The 18,587-nt window shown below is 41.6% G+C and overlaps 1 protein-coding gene across 1 annotated transcript in view; it reads right to left on the reverse strand.

Annotated features, from left to right (window-relative positions):
• Positions 1–2,915, reverse strand: part of PLCXD2 (phosphatidylinositol specific phospholipase C X domain containing 2) — a 44,252-nt gene extending 41,337 nt beyond the window's left edge. The window contains exon 1 of the mRNA XM_059922168.1: positions 2,756–2,915. Within this exon, the coding sequence (XP_059778151.1) occupies positions 2,756–2,915 (160 nt within the window). The remainder of the gene's footprint in view (positions 1–2,755) is intronic.
• Positions 2,916–18,587: the final 15,672 nt, after the last annotated feature.

Here is an 18,587-nt window from a genome sequence, read left to right on the forward strand (position 1 = left end):
CCTACCCTACTCCCACCCTGACAGAGCTGACCCAATATTACAGACGCCCTGGGGTGACACACGCAAGCACACATGCACATACAGAATAGGTCTAAGCTCTAAATTTGAATTGAAAACCTACTGGATTCCAATTCCAAATAGGAATAACTTACTGGGTTCCAGTATATATATATATATGGGGATATATATATACATATATGAAAATTATATATTTATATTACAGATATATAATATGTACACACATCTGTGTGTATATCTAGCTAGATAGTGATTTATAATTGCTCAGGCAAAAACCACCTAGTTTTAAAAATTCTTTCATTTGCTGCAGAGGATAGTCTGTGAAAACTGGTTTTCAGTTAGAGAATTCTCCCCCCTCCCCCCAGCTGCTCTGCACTTCCCAAGGCCTCCTTAGGGGCACAGGGACAGTGCGTGGGTTTTGGAGCCAGCTACATGGGGGCTTAAATATTAGTTCTGCTGTTTACTACTTGTGTGATCTTGAGAAAATTACTTAACCTCTCTGGACAATAATTTTCTTATTTCTAAAATGAGGGTGTTACTACCCATCTTGGAGGTGTAAGGATTTGAGGTAATGTATGCCAGTGGGTGCTGCATGGGATTGCTCAGTAAATAATAGCTATTATGATGAAGGTGATGAGGACGGGTAAGAGGAAGAGAGGAAGAGGGAGGAAGATGGTGGTCTCCACTTCCTGAATGCTGTCTGTATTTCAGAACCTCTCAGTAAGTCTTGGCAGAACTTGACTGCTAGTCTTTAGCCAGGGAATATTCAGCTTGAAGTAGGGAAGAGAGAGCCAGTGGTGAGGCAGGGATGCAGGGGTGGGGGAGGAGGGGGAATGGCTGGCACTTAATATGTGATTTTCCTGTCTTGAGCTATATATATATATATATATATATATATATATATATATATATATATATACACATACACTCATGTTCCTTCCGCTTCCACTGCTGGGAAAAAGGTATTCATAGCAATGAGTTCCATATCTTTTGAGGAGTCAAGGACTTTTTTTTTTTTTTTTTTTTTGCTTAGAAGGACTGGACTTCACAAAGCAGGGTGAAGAAATTCCTGTGTTCCCACGGTGGCTAACCACAGAATTTCCAGCAGGCCCCACTATCTACAAACTCTGGCAATCCTAGTAACCGGGAGACACCTTCTAGATTGCAGAGCGAATGCCCAGCTCCTTTCTGGAGTCATGGGGTCAGAGTGCACAGCCACACCATGGGCAGAGCTGCTGCTGTGGTCTGAACTGTCCAAAGTACAACAGGAAGGAGGAAGCCCCAGCCTACCCAGGCATGCCCCAATGATAGAGCCATTTAGCGCCTGCCTAAGATGCCATTCTGTTTGCAAACACATACTATTTGCTGTAGCACCTGACAAAACAATTCCATCAGAAAGACAAATGACTCATGTTAAGAGACGCCTGTGCGTCATTTCAGCGATGACTTCACAGGCGTCAATTAAACATGGAAAAGACCTGTTCTGAAGCATGACCATATGGCATTTCCCAAGAAGCTGCTGTCAATGGCTGATGAAACACAAGTGATCATACCTATAAAGAGATTTAGCAACCCTCTCCTTGCTCAAAAGCAACAAGAGCCCATGAGGACAATGAACCTGGAGGACCTCCAAAAGAAGAGGCGACTAAGGAAAGGCTGCATCTGAAGCCAGCATGGCTCTTCCTCATGCATAGAAAGCAAAGACCTGGGGTTGCATGAGGTCATCTTGTCTGCCACCAAAAAAGCAGACTGCTCCCAGGGATGGCTGGGAGTTTTTCTGGTAGACTAGGGGTGAAGTCAATTGTTATGTCTACAGGTGAGAGAAAGGACTGGCCGTGGTCCATTCCCCTGCTCCTGGGAGTGCTTTCCAAGTATCAGGATCTGGGACCTTGCCCAGCACATGAGACCAAGATCACTGTAGTCCAAACCTCCTTCCCTAGAAACCAAGCTTTAACCAGCTTTTGAATGGAAGGAAGAGGAAACACTTAACAAATCTAATGAGAGTGATGTCACAGTACAAAAGCCCCAGGAGAGAGAGAGTGGCTGGTGCAGAAGTGCTTTTCAAGGCTTCGGTTCTAGATCAGCCAGGCAGACACCTGTATATATATATATATATAGACAAAGCTTCAAACACCACCATCTCATCACACCTAATGACTGCTTGTGCTGAGCACCTGCATTCTCAATTTCTGTCTTTTCCAACAACAATAATATGTCTCTTTATACTCAGTCCTAGTTCTGAACCTCTTCTTAAATGCTAATCTGTTTTTTGTTTCTCTGCTATGCAAGGTCAAATAAATGAGAAAGGAAATACTTTACAGTGTTAATGTTGATCCAGATCTACAATTGTTAATGACTTTTTACTCATTACCCTAGATCTTTCCTTTTTACTTTGAGTGATTCAAGAAAACGCACCCCTCACATACCCTGGCCCCAACATTAAGAAGGTAATGTTCTTAGAAGCAGTCTATAAGTAAAAACAAAACAAAACAAAAAGACCCAAACAAACAAAAAATGGCGCTTCCATTCTCGAGACCCTTTTGCCAATGATGCAGCGTGCTTAAATCTCTTTACAGCAGCTGCTTCAGTGTTAAGTTTTTAGTTAGAAATAAAAAAGAGGTTTAGTTAAGGTCACTGACAATTATTTTCTCAGCACAATAGAAAAGCAGCCCAACCCATTAACAACACTAAAATGGCAGAAGCAAACACAGTGGGAAAAGTAAGAATAGAAGAATACCTGGGATTGCCAGATTGGAAAGGGGGACGTTGTGGAGGAGAGGAGGGAGCGAGGCCATCCAGTCAGCATTGCAGACCTCCAAAGTCTTTGTCCCGCTGGGATTGGGGGAGCAGATGGTCCCCATCCTGAGTTTCCTCCTTACCTTCCTAACTGCTAGCATCCCTTTCTATCAGTCAACTGCTCAGGCTCAGCCCAGTGCCAGCCACTCACTCAGCGATCATAATTGCCCGGGCTCTCTAGCACTTCAGGGCCACCTTTGTCACACCAATCTTGCCAAAAGGACTTTCTGCCGGGGGAGACGGGGCAAAGACGTGGTTCCCTAGCCCCCAGCACCTGCCGTCCGCACCCTCTCCGGCCCAGCCGCTGTTCCCTTAATCTGCTTAGACTCGGCTCCGTTAAACTTCTTACGTTCCCCCTCTGGAGCCAGGGAAAGGTAGGCCCCTCGAGATAAATCTTACAGAAACTGAACGTCCTACGAGCAGCCACGCCCAGAGCCACTCACACGACAGGTACCCACACGGCAGATAGACACGCCGGCGGGTCTATGTACACGTGAGCGCCCGGACGCACCATCCTCAGCCTGATTTACGTTTTATGTCTGTCACTGGGCTGGCACATAAGCTGGGCCTGCCTGCTCTCCCTCCCCCGGCTCCTCGGCACAGGTTCCACTGCCCTGTGGCTTCCAGAAGGCGCTCAGAAGTGTAACCTGCAGCACCCGGACTCCCGGCGGCCCCGCCCCACACTGCCGGGCAGATTTGCCGGGAGACGCGGCTCGTGATTGGCCGCTGGCGGAGAGCGCTCCGATTGGTCCGCGCCCTCTGAGCGGCGGCCACCCCTCCGCTGCCCCGCCTCCCTCGCTCTGTTACTCCGGCCTTCAACTGTGCAGACGGCCGCCGCTGCAGCCTGCACGCTTGGACCAGTCAGGTCTTGGATGGGACAGGTCTTTCCACCGGACTTTCACGCTGTCAGCACTCAGAGGTTAAATGCAACCATACGTTTCCTTCCTTCTTTCCCCTACACACACACACACACACACACACACACACAATGACAATTACACAGAGAGTATTACATTTTCAATAACCACATAGGCAGCAGAAATATGAGAGGTAAAGAGGCTGAGAGGCTGAGAAAGGTGCAGTATATCATCTTTGGACGACAACATCAAGGACGTTTTGTGTTTCAACCATTACCTGATTAAGATTCACGTACACACCACTTATTCCCATTTTACAGAGAAGGAAATAATGATACTTTGCATTTTTATTGCCTGTTGTTTGGAACCTTCTTCCAAATTCTTTGTCCCATTTGCTCTTCAGAGTATCCCTATAAGGCAGGGGGGATTGGTGGTATGACCCCCTTTTCATAGACGAAATCAAAGTTCGGCGGCCTTGTGGGAGCAGTTCATGTTGTGGCACTATTTGGAAATCCCATTTTGGAATGAGATCCTCGAGCCCTGAGGCTTGTAGGCATAGAAACCCATTTCTCTGCTTTCTGCAGTGTTCCCTGCGCTTTCAAATGGTCCCTTTCCACGGTGTAAACTATAGGGTCTTTAATGATAAGAGAACTTTGCACATGGATAATCACAGGAACACCCTGGCAAACAGGCAAATCAAGAAAAACACCCTGACCTTGACGGTGGGGCTCTGGAGGGCTTCAGGCCAGGCAGCGCCTCAGTGACTTAGGAGGGCTTATGGGAAAAGGAAGGAGCAGCCTGTGTGCCAAGAGAAGACTGACGGCTCATGTACAGACAGACCCGCAGGTCCGCTGATACTATCACCGAATGGCCCCGCCTCATCTCCAAGGCAAGTACACAAGCAGCAATGCAGCTACTTTTCTATACACATAACTCCTGTTGCATAGTGCCCTCTTTTGACATCTTATTAAATTTCCTCTTCTGGGCTATTATTCACATTCATTTAAGCCTGCTATTTCAGCCTTTTGAGCTGTGTAATATTACCAAAAGTTGTGTTTGTTTGTTTCCTGGAGGAGTATGCCTTGGTTAATAAAAAGAACGTCTACACTATTTATCATATAGCTTCTGATTCTTAAAGGGCACTACAGTGCAGTGCTGTACATATTGGGAATATGTCACCTAGCTGTTTCAGTCAATGAAATGCGCCCCCCCTCCCCAAATCACACTATGAAGGAATATCCCAAGATTTACTTTTGAAATGTCACCTTTCTGGGCTTCCCTTGAACTTAAAAAAATTTTTTTTTTTAAATCTCAACGTAAAATTTTATGAAAGCCGCCTAAGGCAAACAAAAAGTGTTCTTTAAGCTTTACTGTGGAATGTTAATTTCAGCGACTTTTTTTTTTCTTATTTTTCAGCTCTTAATGGAAGGAAGGCACAGAATAAGAAAGCATTAAACATTAGACTTAGAGACATCATTGTGTGAGAACTTGAAAACAAGAGATGTGGAACGAGTTCACAATGAGACGTTTTGCATGCCTGACAGCTTTCAGTCAAAACTACTTGGTTTGTCTAAGAAAACATTTCAAAAGAAGGCAGCACGCTCTCCATATATTCTTGAGTCAGTCCTGGAAGAAATTTTTCAGGTGAAAACACAGCCTCTAGTGCAGTACTTGGCATATAGCAGGTGTTCTATAAATATCTGTTAGAAGGAGGGAGATGCTTGGTAAAACGTGCTCTGCTGGGTTCTAGGTAGTACCTTAGAGCAGTGCTTTCTAACCTTTAATGTCCAAAGCAACCATATTCTGATTGAGTTGGTCTGAGATGGGCCTGAGATTCTGCATTTCTAACAAGATTCTAGCTGATGCTGATGCTTCTGGTTCAGACCACACCTTGAGTAGCAAGGCCTTAGGAAACAGCTCATGTCTGCTAGGTGGGAATGTGTATTGCGTTTTCACTCTCTTTTCCAAGGTTTTATAATATTTTAATATCACTTTTATAATGAAAAAATAAATTTGCATTAAAAATCCGAGCTAAGAATTTCTAAGTATTAGAGAATAATTCTTCTGTCACATAATGTAATGGAAACCAAATTATGAGCGGGATGTTTATACTATGCCACAACTGCTTTGGGAAAACCATATAATTTTAAAATAAAAATTAATATTTACAATTTGGATAGTTAATATTTTCTTACATACTGTCTTATGAAATTTATCAGAGAGGAAACTAAATGAATAGAAGGACTGAAATTTTTTTTTTAATTTATTATTTATTTATTATTTTTATTTTTGGCTGTGTTGGGTCTTCGTTTCTGTGTGAGGGCTTTCTCCAGTTGCGGCGAGTGGGGGCCACTCTTCATCGCAGTGCGCGGGCCTCTCACTATCGCGGCCTCTCTTGTTGCGGAGCACAGGCTCCAGATGCTCAGGCTCAGTAGTTGTGGCTCACGGGCCCAGTTGCTCCGCAGCATGTGGGATCTTCCCAGACCAGGGCTCGAACCCGTGTCCCCTGCATTGGCAGGCAGATTCTCAACCACTGCGCCACCAGGGAAGCCCCAGGACTGAAATTTTAAAGCAAGTCAATTTTAATTAGCAATTACCACCAAGGGAGTGTTTATCATGTACAAATCATTTTGATAGGTGCTAGGAATGGAAGAAAAGTTAAATAAAAGTTGGTACCTGATGAACCTCAGATGATATATAATCCAGGAGAAAAGAGAATCAAATATGTAAATTACAAAATGTAACGTGAGGCTGAATGAAGGGATAATAGACGTACATGTGGAGGACAATAAAGAAGTATACATTTGATGGGGGAACGGCCACAGGATGCATTATTAGAGGAGGAGACATTCAAGCCGGGTCCGGAATTCTGAGAAAAGTTTCTGCAAGTGGAAAATGGGTGGAGGGTTTTGGCGTGGGAAAGAGATTGTGGAGCTGAGAAAATGTAAGCAAAGCTATGACAATGAATGGGGGATGTGAGAAACAGAAAACACACAAGAGTGGCAGCACGTGGGATATGTGGGAAATACAACTCATTTACTCTCACTGAACCATCACAAGAGCCCAATGAGTTAGCTACTATTCCTATCCCCATTTTACAAAGGACACTGAAGCTTAGAGGCTACATAACTCTGCCCAAGAGCTCATAGCTAGTTAGTGGCAGAGCTGTGACTCCAGTCTCTTGACCATTGTGCCAGTGGCTTCTCATTATATGTTACCCGTTATTTTTGTAAACCTGGTAAAGGATGTTTATGACCAAAGTACATTAAAGAGTTTGGACCTTTTTTTTGCTATGGATAAAAGGGGCCATTGCAGATTTTTGAGAAGGGGAGTAAAATGATTGACATTGTATTTTAGGAAGACAACTCCGGCATAATGAAGAATTGTTGGAGAAATACAGTCTTTCAGGTAGATCATTGAAGTCGGTTATCTAAGCAGGAAAAAAGTGAGAAAGCATGCAGAAGCTCTGGCACACAGAGACTAAATGCATGGCCTTCTAAACTATGGGGCTTGCCTCTTCGTTCCCACTTCTTATCTCCAAGGATCTATGACTCTAGGGCCCAAGTGGACAGCCTGACTGTCTCTGGAATTATTTTCATCACTTGAAACTCTCACCAAATTGTTCATCCTTTTTTTTTTTAATTAATTTATTTATTTATGGCTGTGTTGGGTCTTCGTTTCTGTGCGAGGGCTTTCTCTAGTTGCGGCGAGCGGGGGCCACTCTTCATCGCGGTGCGCGGGCCTCTCACTGTCGCGGCCTCTCTTGTTGCGGAGCACAGGCTCCAGACGCGCAGGCTCAGTAGTTGTGGCTCACGGGCCTAGTTGCTCCGTGGCATGTGGGATCTTCCCAGACCAGGGCTCGAACCCGTGTCCCCTGCATTGGCAGGCAGATTCTCAACCACTGCGCCACCAGGGAAGCCCCCATCCATTTTTATTATATGCAACCAAACCTGTTTCTATGAGTACATCTACAAATTTTGTTTTCCTTTTTGGAAATGTTTTTCTCCATTACTTGATCAAGGACCCTATTGAATTCCTGAAGAGGTGACTGCAGGCTTTTACCCTTTCTTGGAGGCTACATTATATTTTGGAAATTTTTAAGATGGTTCATTTTCTTCGGAATCATTTCATAAATGAATACTGATGGTCCCAGAGCAAGTCCCTAAACAGCTTGCCATTTGGACATGTCTGGTTGGCAGGGCAAGATGGCCTGGATTTCGCTTGACTGAAGGCACCCTAAAAGCTTCAGAAGAAACGCACTGACTTAATGAGACTGTGGCTGGGCTGTCTCTGGCTCTACATCTAGGACCCTGTGCTGCCTTACTTCCCAGTCTGAGTGCTAGATGGGAAAGGAACAGACCTTGAATAGCATTAGAACCAGTCACGTGTTTGTTCCAGGGACATTGCCTGGAGATGAGAGAGCCTGTTCGATGTGTTGAGTTCCATAGCGATGTCTCATTCACATTTTTTTTCCTGGCTGGAGGGTGTGGGGAGGGTGAGGAACTGAAATGAGGAGCCAGAGAAATGAAAGATGAGATGGGAGTGTAAGCCTGCTTTGTTTTGTGCCTCATAACAGCAGAGTTTATCTCTAGTCATTCCCAACCTCCTTTCCCCAATTCAAGTCCCCGAAACTATGTGATAAGGATCAGAGTAGAATGAGGAAATGTCACCAATATGGGTGGTGCTGAGAAACACAATGACAGCAGCAAGAACTACCCTGCGGAAGAGTGACATCATTGTAGCAGCTCGGGCTATTCAGGAGCCTCCATGGGAAGGGAGAGATCACCAAGCATAATGCCTTGTGAACACATATGATACACCTCAGACATTCCTGACATCAGGAATGAGTCAGGAGCTGGGGGTGAGTTATTTTGTTGATTAGGGCTAGAGCCAGAGACCACGTGGTTGTGACCCAGACCCTGATCATACCCAGGTGAGCGTCTTTAAGAACCTGAGTAAGAGAGCAGCAGCAGCTTAAACAGGAAGTCGTCATGTGTGGCATCACCTCATGCCCACCCAGTATTTGTGGCCCACAACCAGGATTCTGTCCTGAGACAAGAGTGAAGGTAGCAGTAACAGCCCTAAGGTTGTTCCTCCAGATGTGAAAGCTTGGTGATCAGGAAGATCCTCGGAGCTTCTCTGCCTTTTATAGCTGTTAGACATCAAGTGTTTCTGGTATATTTAAAGATTTCCTTTTAACAACACAGTGTTGCTATAATACTTTTGAGAGAAGCTAATAACAAGTGATGATTGTAAAATTAGTTTAATGTACATTTATTCCTCCCAGCACACCATATTCCTGCACCCTCTTCTATTTCCCCTTCCCACCCACCCCTTTCACCAAAAGATAACTGAGAGAAGCTCCAGGCCTTTATTTTTCCAGCTAAGTCAGCTGCAAAGTGCCTGATTTAATATGTTATGGAGCCACCTTCTGGTAGTAAAGGCACACTTCACACACACAGTAAGTTTCCCATCCGTTACCCTAAAAAAAAAGTTTCCAGATCACCAGCACCAATAGGAACAGCTGGGAGCTTATGTGAATACAGACTCCTGGGTCACACTCCAACTCTACTGAATCAGATCCCCTGGGGGTGGCATCTTTTCTCTGTCTTTTAAAAAAAGCTCCCCGAGGGATTTTTATGTCCCACGTGCTTTAGATCAAGACCTTGAAATGTCAATCAATTTCTCTTAAAAAAAAAAAAAAAGAATAGGTAGAACGGCAGTTCTTATCCATGTTGTGTATAAGTTTAAGCAATCAGAGAAAAATATTTCCGTTTAACTGGCAGGAACATGAACTGCTCTCTTTACTTACCCCACCCCAAGGTTCTTGGAATTATGAGAGTGATATCAGCTGTTAGGAGAACATGTATGTACTAGCATATATCTTCATAATTACTTGACCTTCCATCACAATTAGAATGACCTCTGTACATTTGTTATTCATTTCGCAAATAATGACCTGATTCTGCATTTTGGGTTGCTGAAACCAGTTGGAAATACCATGTTGCCACATCACCCAAGCGGTAAATAGCACGTTAATTGAGAGCAGATATTATCATTCTTTCCCAACTTTATTATTAAAATTACAAGCTTGCAAAAACAACTTCCACCAACACAAATAATTCTTTTTTAAAAAACAAAGTAAATAAGTTTCAAAGTAAATAAAAAGAATGAATCGTTAGTGTTTTTCCCTTATCCACTCTCTCAATGTTAGGTTATAGTCAAAACCCTTAGTATGTTTCTTGGACTTTCGAGGATTTGGTTTCAAAGAGTTCTGATCTGCTGAAGTCTCTGCAGCTAAGTCCCCACCTCAGCCACATGTCTTGCTGCACCCTTCCTAAACCATGCCCACAGCTCCTGCTTCCTTTTAGTAGCAAAAGTAGAGAAAGTAAAGTTTTTCCCACACGTCCTTCTGTTTCAGCCAAGTATAAGGAAGAATGTTCTAGAAGTCAGAGTTAGGCATAATAATGAAGTAGGGAGGAAATGAGTCCCTATGACTGGAAGCATCCAAGCTGAGTTTGGTAACAATAAGACAGTAAGGTGGTAGAAGCTTCGATGGAAGACTGAACTACGTAGCTTTACGGTCTTTCCAGCCATATTCTGTTTTTTCCTTCCACCAGCTGTAAAACTGTATCTTTACACACTGAAGCCATTCCTTCCTCTCCTCTTTATTACACTGATTTACTCAAATCTTTGACTTCTTTTGCTGGGCCTGGGATTACTGGAACATCTTTTCTATAAATACAGAACTGATATTCTAAAATCATGCTGCTACCAGCAAAAACTTGAGTTTTGGTTTCAGGAGTAGTTTTCTAATAAAGACTTTATATTGGTTATACACTGTAGCCTCTGGGACAGCTCAAAATTTTCTCTACCCCCCTCCCCATGTTAGCACCCAGGATGAGATGCTCCGACCTCGGGAAGCCAGTCTCAGTGAAGTTCTCAGCATGGGGAGCGTGAATGGCCAAGATGGGAGTCACTTTGGTGCCTCCAACACCTCCACGGTGGTAGGACTGGTGTGTGTGTGGTCCTAGGGCAGAACTCCCCAAATCTCCACCTGAGATGCCCTAACCCTGGAGAAGGGTAAATTCACACTGCCCGGAGCCCCATATGGCAAGCACTTATCCTGGCATTTCTTTCAAGTTGCATTTTTTTTTTTTTTTTTTTACAAATTCATTTAAATTTTGTTGTATATACAGACAGCTCATACAACTCAATAACAAAAAGACAAACAACCCAATCAAAAGGTGGGCAGAAGACCTAAGAAGACATTCATCCAAAAAAAGACATAAAGACGGCCAATAGGCACATGAAAAGATGCTCAACATTGCTAATTACTAGAGAAATGCAAATCAAAACTACAGTGAGGTACCACCCCACACTGATCAAAATGGTCATCAAAAAAAAAAAAAAAGTCTAAAAATAACTAATGCTAGAGAGGGTGTGGAGGAAAGGGAACCCTCCTACACTGTTGGGGGGAATGTAAGTTGGTGCAGCCACTATGGAAAACAGTATGGAGATTCCTCAAAAAACTAAAAATAGAGTTGTCATATGATCCAGCAATCCCACTCCTGGGCATATATCTGGAAAAAACCACAATTTGAAAAGATACATGCACCCCAGTGTTCACTGCAGCACTATTTACAATAGCCAAGACATGGAAGCAACCTAAATGCCACAGACAGATGAATGGATAAAGATGTGGTACATATAAATGCCACTGACAGATGAATGGATAAAGAAGATGTGGTACACATATACAGTGGAATACTACTCAGCCATAAAAATGACTGAAATAATGCCATTTGCAGCAACATGGATGGACCTAGAGATTATTATACTAAGGGAAGTAAGTCAAAAAGAGAATGACAAATACCACTTGATATCACTTATATATGGAATCTAAAATATGATACAGATGAACTTATTTATGAAACAGAAACAGACTCAGACATAGAGAACAGACTTGTGGTTGAGGGCATTCCAGTCAACAGAGGAGTTCACAGCCTGCATTTCCTTAACTGCAAGTTTTGATTTGATGATTACACCAAAGCAACACAACAGACTAAAAAGTTTGGTCTCTGTAATATAGAATATCTTCAGATTAAGTATTTATTGAATAAACACACATTGCTCAAGCTGTTTACTAAAAATTTGGAGAGATGAATAAAGTTCTCTAGGAGAAGAAGGGGAAGTGATTGCTGAGTCCTCTGCCCCCCACTCTGCCTGGGGAGTCCCCAGTAGGAAGGCTGACCCGGAGCTTGCATCCACCACTGCCCTGTGTGCGGGATCTTGCCGCAGGGACTGCTTTAACTGTGAACTGTTTCCACAATTTCTACTAAGGTGTCAACAGAAAACACTGCCGAAGGGTTTGAGTAGGAGCTGCAGTTTCTTTCTTGGGTGAATTCTAGAGAGACAGCTTAGTCTCCTTTGATATAAAATAGTTTAATGGTGAGAGGACAAGTTTGCCCTGGAGTTTTGGGGAAATCTAAGGACTCTCTTCATTTCCTTAGGAAGGAAAAATTGATCGAAGTTTTGGTGGGTCCCAGCCAGTACCTAAGGCAGAATAAGTGAGACCCAGAAATGAAACAAAAGCAGTGAACTTGCAGGATTAATCCTCATTTATTTTCGCCTGAACTTTGAGATTAAATAACACTCAGGGATTGAGAAAGAAAACTCTTCCAAATAAATAGATCTTTGCATCTTGTCACACTAAGGGCTGCAATGTTTAAGAAAATAGGCTGGTTTTGAGTAAATTAAGTAATATTTACTAGGGCCTTACTTAAGTACTTTTTTTCCCTTAAACTTTCTATTTGGAAATAATTTCAAACTTTGAAAAAGTTTGCAAAAAGAAAAAGTAAAAAAAAACCTCCACATATTCCCTTTACCTAGATTCATCTATTGTTAACATTTTTATCATCTGCTTTTCTCACTCTCTGCATGTATATGTACATATGCATGCATGTATCTATGTGTGTATGTGTATTACATATACATGTGCACATACCCACTAGGAGTAAGTTATGTATACATCATGGCCATTTACCTTAAATACTTCAGTGTGCATTTCCTAAGAATAGGAATATTCTCTTACATAACCACAGCAGAGCTATCGATACTTTTTTATCTAGTCTTCCGCCCCTATTCTAGTTTTGTCAGCTCATCTGACAAATGTCAGATCTGATTTGCCAGATTTCCTTTGTACCTTTAATCCCCCTCCAGTAAAGGATCCAGTCTAGAGCAAGATAGTGCAATTAACTGCCATGTCTTTTTAGCTTTCTTTAATCTGGAAGATTTTTAATGTTTTTTTTTTTTTTTTTTTTTTTTTGCCTTTAGACATTCCTTATTTTGTCTATTTGATGTTGCTTTGTGACTGGATTCAGTTTATTCATTCTCTGCCTTAATACTACAAAAGGAATATTGTGTCCTTCCGAGGGCATCACATCTGACGGAGCAGGATGTCCATTTGTCCCTCACAGATGTTAATTTTGACCACTTGGTCGAGTTGTTGTCTAATTTCTCGACTATATAATTACTGCTGCTTTCCCCCCCCTTGTAACTAATAAGCATACTTCAGGGAGACCATTAGAGACCATGTAAATATCCTGACTGTCATCAAAGTTTCCTCCTTTTTTCGTATTTGTTGATGAATCTAGCCTGATTCAATCTTTACTATAGTGATTACAGAATGATGACTTTCCAACTCCAGCACTTCTGTATTTACCAGTCAGCTCCCAACATTCTACTGTACGCAAGAGCTCTCTCTTTTTCCTCCCTCCCTCCCTCCCTCCCTCCCTCGCTTCCTCCCTTCTCTCTCTCTCTTTCTCTCTCTCCATCTCTCTCTCTCTCCCTATGTATCTGTCATCTATTACCGGTACAGATTTATGAATTCTTACTCTTTTTCAATGGTTTCTAATTCATTAGTATACTTCATTATATTAGTGCTTAAACTGCCCTAGATTTAGCCAGTAGGAGACTTCAAGCTGATTCCTGCATCTTTCTGACATACCCCCAGCATTTTTTGGAATGTGTTCTTATTTTCTGACATAACAAGATATTCCAACATCAGACATTTCTCTGGAAAGTTCTGATTCCTTTCAGTATGAAATTATATTAGTGAACAAGATACTAGTGCCAGTTGTGCTTATTGCTACTGGAATATCTTTGCTTCTTGGTACATCCAAAAGACAGATCTGGGAAAAATAGGTATGTATATATACATACAACACACACACATGCACACACACACACACACACACGATTGAAATTACCACCACCAATAGGGACAGATGGATATCATATTATATAAATTATATTTATATAAATATAATTTTTTCCTTATCTTTCCTTCTTTCTTACACAAAGGTAGCATATTATATACTCTTTGCACTTTGCTTTTTTCCCTTAACACTATCTCCTGGAAATCACTCCATATTAGTCAATAGAGATTTTCTTCTTTCTTGTTTTTACTGCTGTACAGTTTCCATTTTGTGTATTTAGTATAGTTTATTCAATCAATTTCCTATGTTTGGACTTTAGTTTTTAGTACTTGGGAATTACAAATAATGCTGCCAAGAAGAACCTTGTGCATATACACTTTGATATTGTTGGAAGTGAGCTTCAGGGCAAATTCCTGAAGAGGAATTGCTAAATCAAAGGATAAATTAATATGTAGTTTTGTTTGCTATTGTCAGTTCCTTTCCACAGTGGTTGTACCATTTTGCATTCCCTTCAGCAACATAGGAAAGTGCCTGTTTCCCCATAGCCTTGACAACAGAGCATGCTGTCAAACTTTTCAAATTCTTGACAAGTGATTGGGGAAGAAATAATGTCTCAATGAATTTTAAATTTGCATTTCTTTTAATATGAATGAATTTGACATTTTTTCAAGTGTTTAAGTGTTATTTTCAGATCTTTTTTGTGAATCATTGGTATCATATCTTTGGCCCATTTTTCCACAGAATTTTTCAGCTTTTTTATCCTCAACATTTGTAAGTTCTTTATCAATTTGTAAATTCTTTATCACCCTTTATTCATCATATATGTTGTAAATACTTTCACCTAGTTTATCATTTGCCTTTTCACTTTGCTTTTTTTTTTTCCATGCAAATTGTTTTTATATATATTTGTATAGTTATAGTTGTAGTAATTGACACTGTATGCATATAACTATAGTATAGTATATATTATGGTACATGTCTTTATGTATATATTCTATAGTGTATGTGTGTATATATATAACTATATAGTTATAATATCTATACACTATAACAACAGTGTATATATGTACATAAATACAGATATAGCTATATATAAATAGATAGATATAGATATGCACACACATATTATGTATATATGGAGCTAGGGAAATATCCCATTTTCTCAAGAGTTTTTATTAGAAATGGGTGTTGAATTTTGCCAATGGCTTTTAAAGCATTTATGGAGATTAATCCTATACCTTTCCTCCTAAACTCTATTTATATGGTAAATTAATTTAAGAGATTTTTCTATTAGTAAGCCCTCCTTGCATTCCTGGTATAATCCTTAGGTAAGGTTTCAAGTTCCATCACTATGTCTTAGATGTTAAGGTCTCTACTGAGGTGCCTTTGCTCTATTGACGCCGTCTCTCTGAAGCCTTTTAAAAATATTTCTCACGCTCTCCCCCCGAATTGATACCCTCTTCTTTATTCTTTTCACTTCTTTGTACATACTTTTATTTTCAGACATATCACTCTGTACTGTATTTATTTGTTTAGAATCTGTTTCTCCTATTAAACTCTACACTCACTGAAGGCATGGAGTGGTTCTAAGAACATTTTTATATCAGTTTCTTGAGTGTGAAATCTACAGACCCTAAACTGGCCATTCAAAAGAGGTACTCAGGGGACTTCCCTGGTGGTGCAGTGGTTAAGAATCTGCCTGCCAATACAGGGGACACGGGTTCGATCCCTGGTCTGGGAAGATCCCACATGCCGCAGAGCAACTAAGCCCGTGCACCACAACTACTGAAGCCTGCGCGCCTAGAGCTGGTGCTCTGCAACAAGAGAAGCCACCGCAATCAGAAGCCCGCGCACGGCAACGAAGAGTAGCCCCTGCTCGCCGCAACTGGAGAAAGCCCACGTGCAGCAACGAAGACACAATGCAGCCAAAAAAAAAAAGAGGTACTCAGGAGCAGTGTTTGTCACACTTTTCCATTAACTAGGAGCAGAAATTAAAATAAATTCCTATTTATAATTATGTCAGGTTCAGATCTATTAGGCATTAAAGCATGTCCATTTGAATCAGGGCAACAGCTTTATGTACAAGAAAAATCCAATGCAACCCAATTACTTATGAGAGTGGAATTATGCTGATCCCAAACCAGTGGTACAAAAACGGTTCTACCACAGATAAAATTCTCAAATCCCCACTTCTCTTCCCATTCAGCATTATCATGTATTTATGTCTTCACAAGAGAAAGTGCAGAATAGAGAGGTTAACATTTTTTTAAAAATAGATTTTATTTTTTAAGATAACTTTTAGGTTCACAGCAAAATTGAGTGGAAAATACAGAATTCCCATTTTCCCCCTGCCCCACCTCACACAGTCTCCCTCACTATCAACATCCTGTGCCAGAGTAGTATGTTTGTTACAATCAAGGAACCTACACAGACATATTATTATTACCCGAAGTCCAAACTTTACATTAAGTTTCACCCTTGATGTATCTTCCATGGGTTTTGACAAATGTATAATGGCACGAATCTGCCATTATGGTATAATGAGTACAGTTTCACATGTCTAAGAAATGTTAACTCTCTACGTTGTTCTCAGGTCCACCATCAAATTTCTCTTCACAATTCATGTAACTGTTTTTCCGTCCACTCCACCCTGCCTTCCCAGCACCTCTGAGTATTTTCTAGCAATAGCTGAATGACTTTAACACTGTGATCAGTTTAGTTTGGTGGTATGACTTTTTTGGACAGTAAATGGGGAGTCGTCTGACAGAACTCAGGGCAAATGCAGGCACATTCCTGTCATTTACCAAGGGTAGCTGGATGCGGCCCCCTCCATGTTCTCTTCTTTATGTTGTGATCTTGGGTTTGTTACTCTTCCCCCTTGTTTTCCTCAGTGTCCCTCCTTATAATCACAATCTCACAGAGCCTTTGAGCTAACATGAGGGATCTGAGTGAGCAAACCAGATAAAGAATGTAACCGAGGTTAGGAGGGTACAAAGATGTCGGTTGGGGAGAAAAATTTAGATTCTATTGTTCTCATTCCTTTGTTAATTTGCACCCAGCTAATGTCTAGACCCATCACAGAAGCACTAGACAGGGTTTAAGAGTAATTTCAAAAGTGTTCCTTGGCCCTGACCTTGCCTAAGTTCATATTTTCTTTCTTTTTTTTTTTAAATATGTTTTTTTTTTTAAATTTATTTATTTATGGCTGTGTTGGGTCTTCGTTTCTGTGCAAGGGCTTTCTCTAGTTGCGGCAAGTGGGGGCCACTCTTCATCGCGGTGCGCGGGCCTCTCACTATCGCGGCCTCTCTTGTTGCGGAGCACAGGCTCCAGACGCGCAGGCTCAGTAATTGTGGCTCACGGGCCTAGTCGCTCCACGGCATGTGGGATCCTCCCAGACCAGGGCTCGAACCAGTGTCCCCTGCATTGGCAGGCAGATTCTCAACCACTGAGCCACCAGGGAAGCCCTAGTTCATATTTTCTTGCTCTCTGGTTACATCTTCCTGGCTGGAGCATGCAGCCTTGCTAGTAGTCACAGAATCCAGGAAAAAAAAACCCCTTTGCCAGAGCTGAGAAATAAAATGCTCTGTTCCCACCATTTCACCATGTGTTTCTGGCTGGAACTTCAGCTCATTTCTGCCAGTTAATGTCTTTTTCTCTCAAGAGGGTAACTTTCACTCACCATTTCAGCTGTCTCTGCTGGACACTGAAGCTTCAGCTGGTTGACATAGCCATGACTGCTGTTGTCAAAAACTCAGGCTATGTCCATCATCCCTCAAAGAACAAAGTCTCTGTGTTTCTGCAGATTCAACCTTCAAGTTCAAGCCAAAGCCATTCTCCTAAATCAGGGTGCCAAGGGGGCTGCCTTCGAAAACCTCTCCCCTTGCTCAGAGCCTCTGAGACAATGTCCTTTCCACTATCTCTGGCCTTGGTTAGTTTCTTTAAACTTTCTTTCCAGCTTCTCATCTTGATTAGTTTCTTTTCTCTTTTCATTTCCTAGTCTTTTTTTGCATACTTTCCTGGCCATCCCACCCCAGGGGCCAATTATTTCTGCTTTTCTTTGTTTTCTGTCAACAATTTTTGGAATATACTACCTGGGCATTAAAAAAAAATCAATATTTACCTAAGTGCACACACAACAGCTCTTGTATATAGTAAAAGGAGATACCAAAGCAGTTAAATATCATGATATAATAGAGACTGATCACACTCTGGACTGGAAATCAGAGAGCTGGGTCATCATTTTGACTCTATCACTTCTAATTATGTAACCTTGGAAAGTCAATCTCACAGAGTCTCCAGCTCTTTATTTGTAATACGACCTCTAATGCCCATCATAATCAAATATTTTATGATTTTAAAGACTTACACTGCAAAGTTAATTTGGTCAAGCCGACCGTATGTTCATTAGTTAAAACAAAACTTAAGCTTAATCAAGGGAAAGACTATTTTGATTGAATTAAGTTTGATTTTATCTCTCACCCTAGGCACTTGCATAAGACCTAAATATGCCTACCTCTTGACTTATGCGTATAGGTTAACTTTTGCTACAACAATGCTGTGTAACTGTCACACCATTTAATAATGCACATTTGGTTAGGCTGGAGGTTGGTTGGTCTAAACTGGGCCTGGCTTGGGTGGTTCTGCTCTAATCCATGAGTCTCTCATCCTCTTCTTGGAGCCAGCAGTCTAGCCTAAA

Source organism: Balaenoptera ricei, chromosome 4, assembly GCF_028023285.1.
Source record: "Balaenoptera ricei isolate mBalRic1 chromosome 4, mBalRic1.hap2, whole genome shotgun sequence".
Lineage (NCBI taxonomy): Eukaryota > Metazoa > Chordata > Mammalia > Artiodactyla > Balaenopteridae > Balaenoptera > Balaenoptera ricei.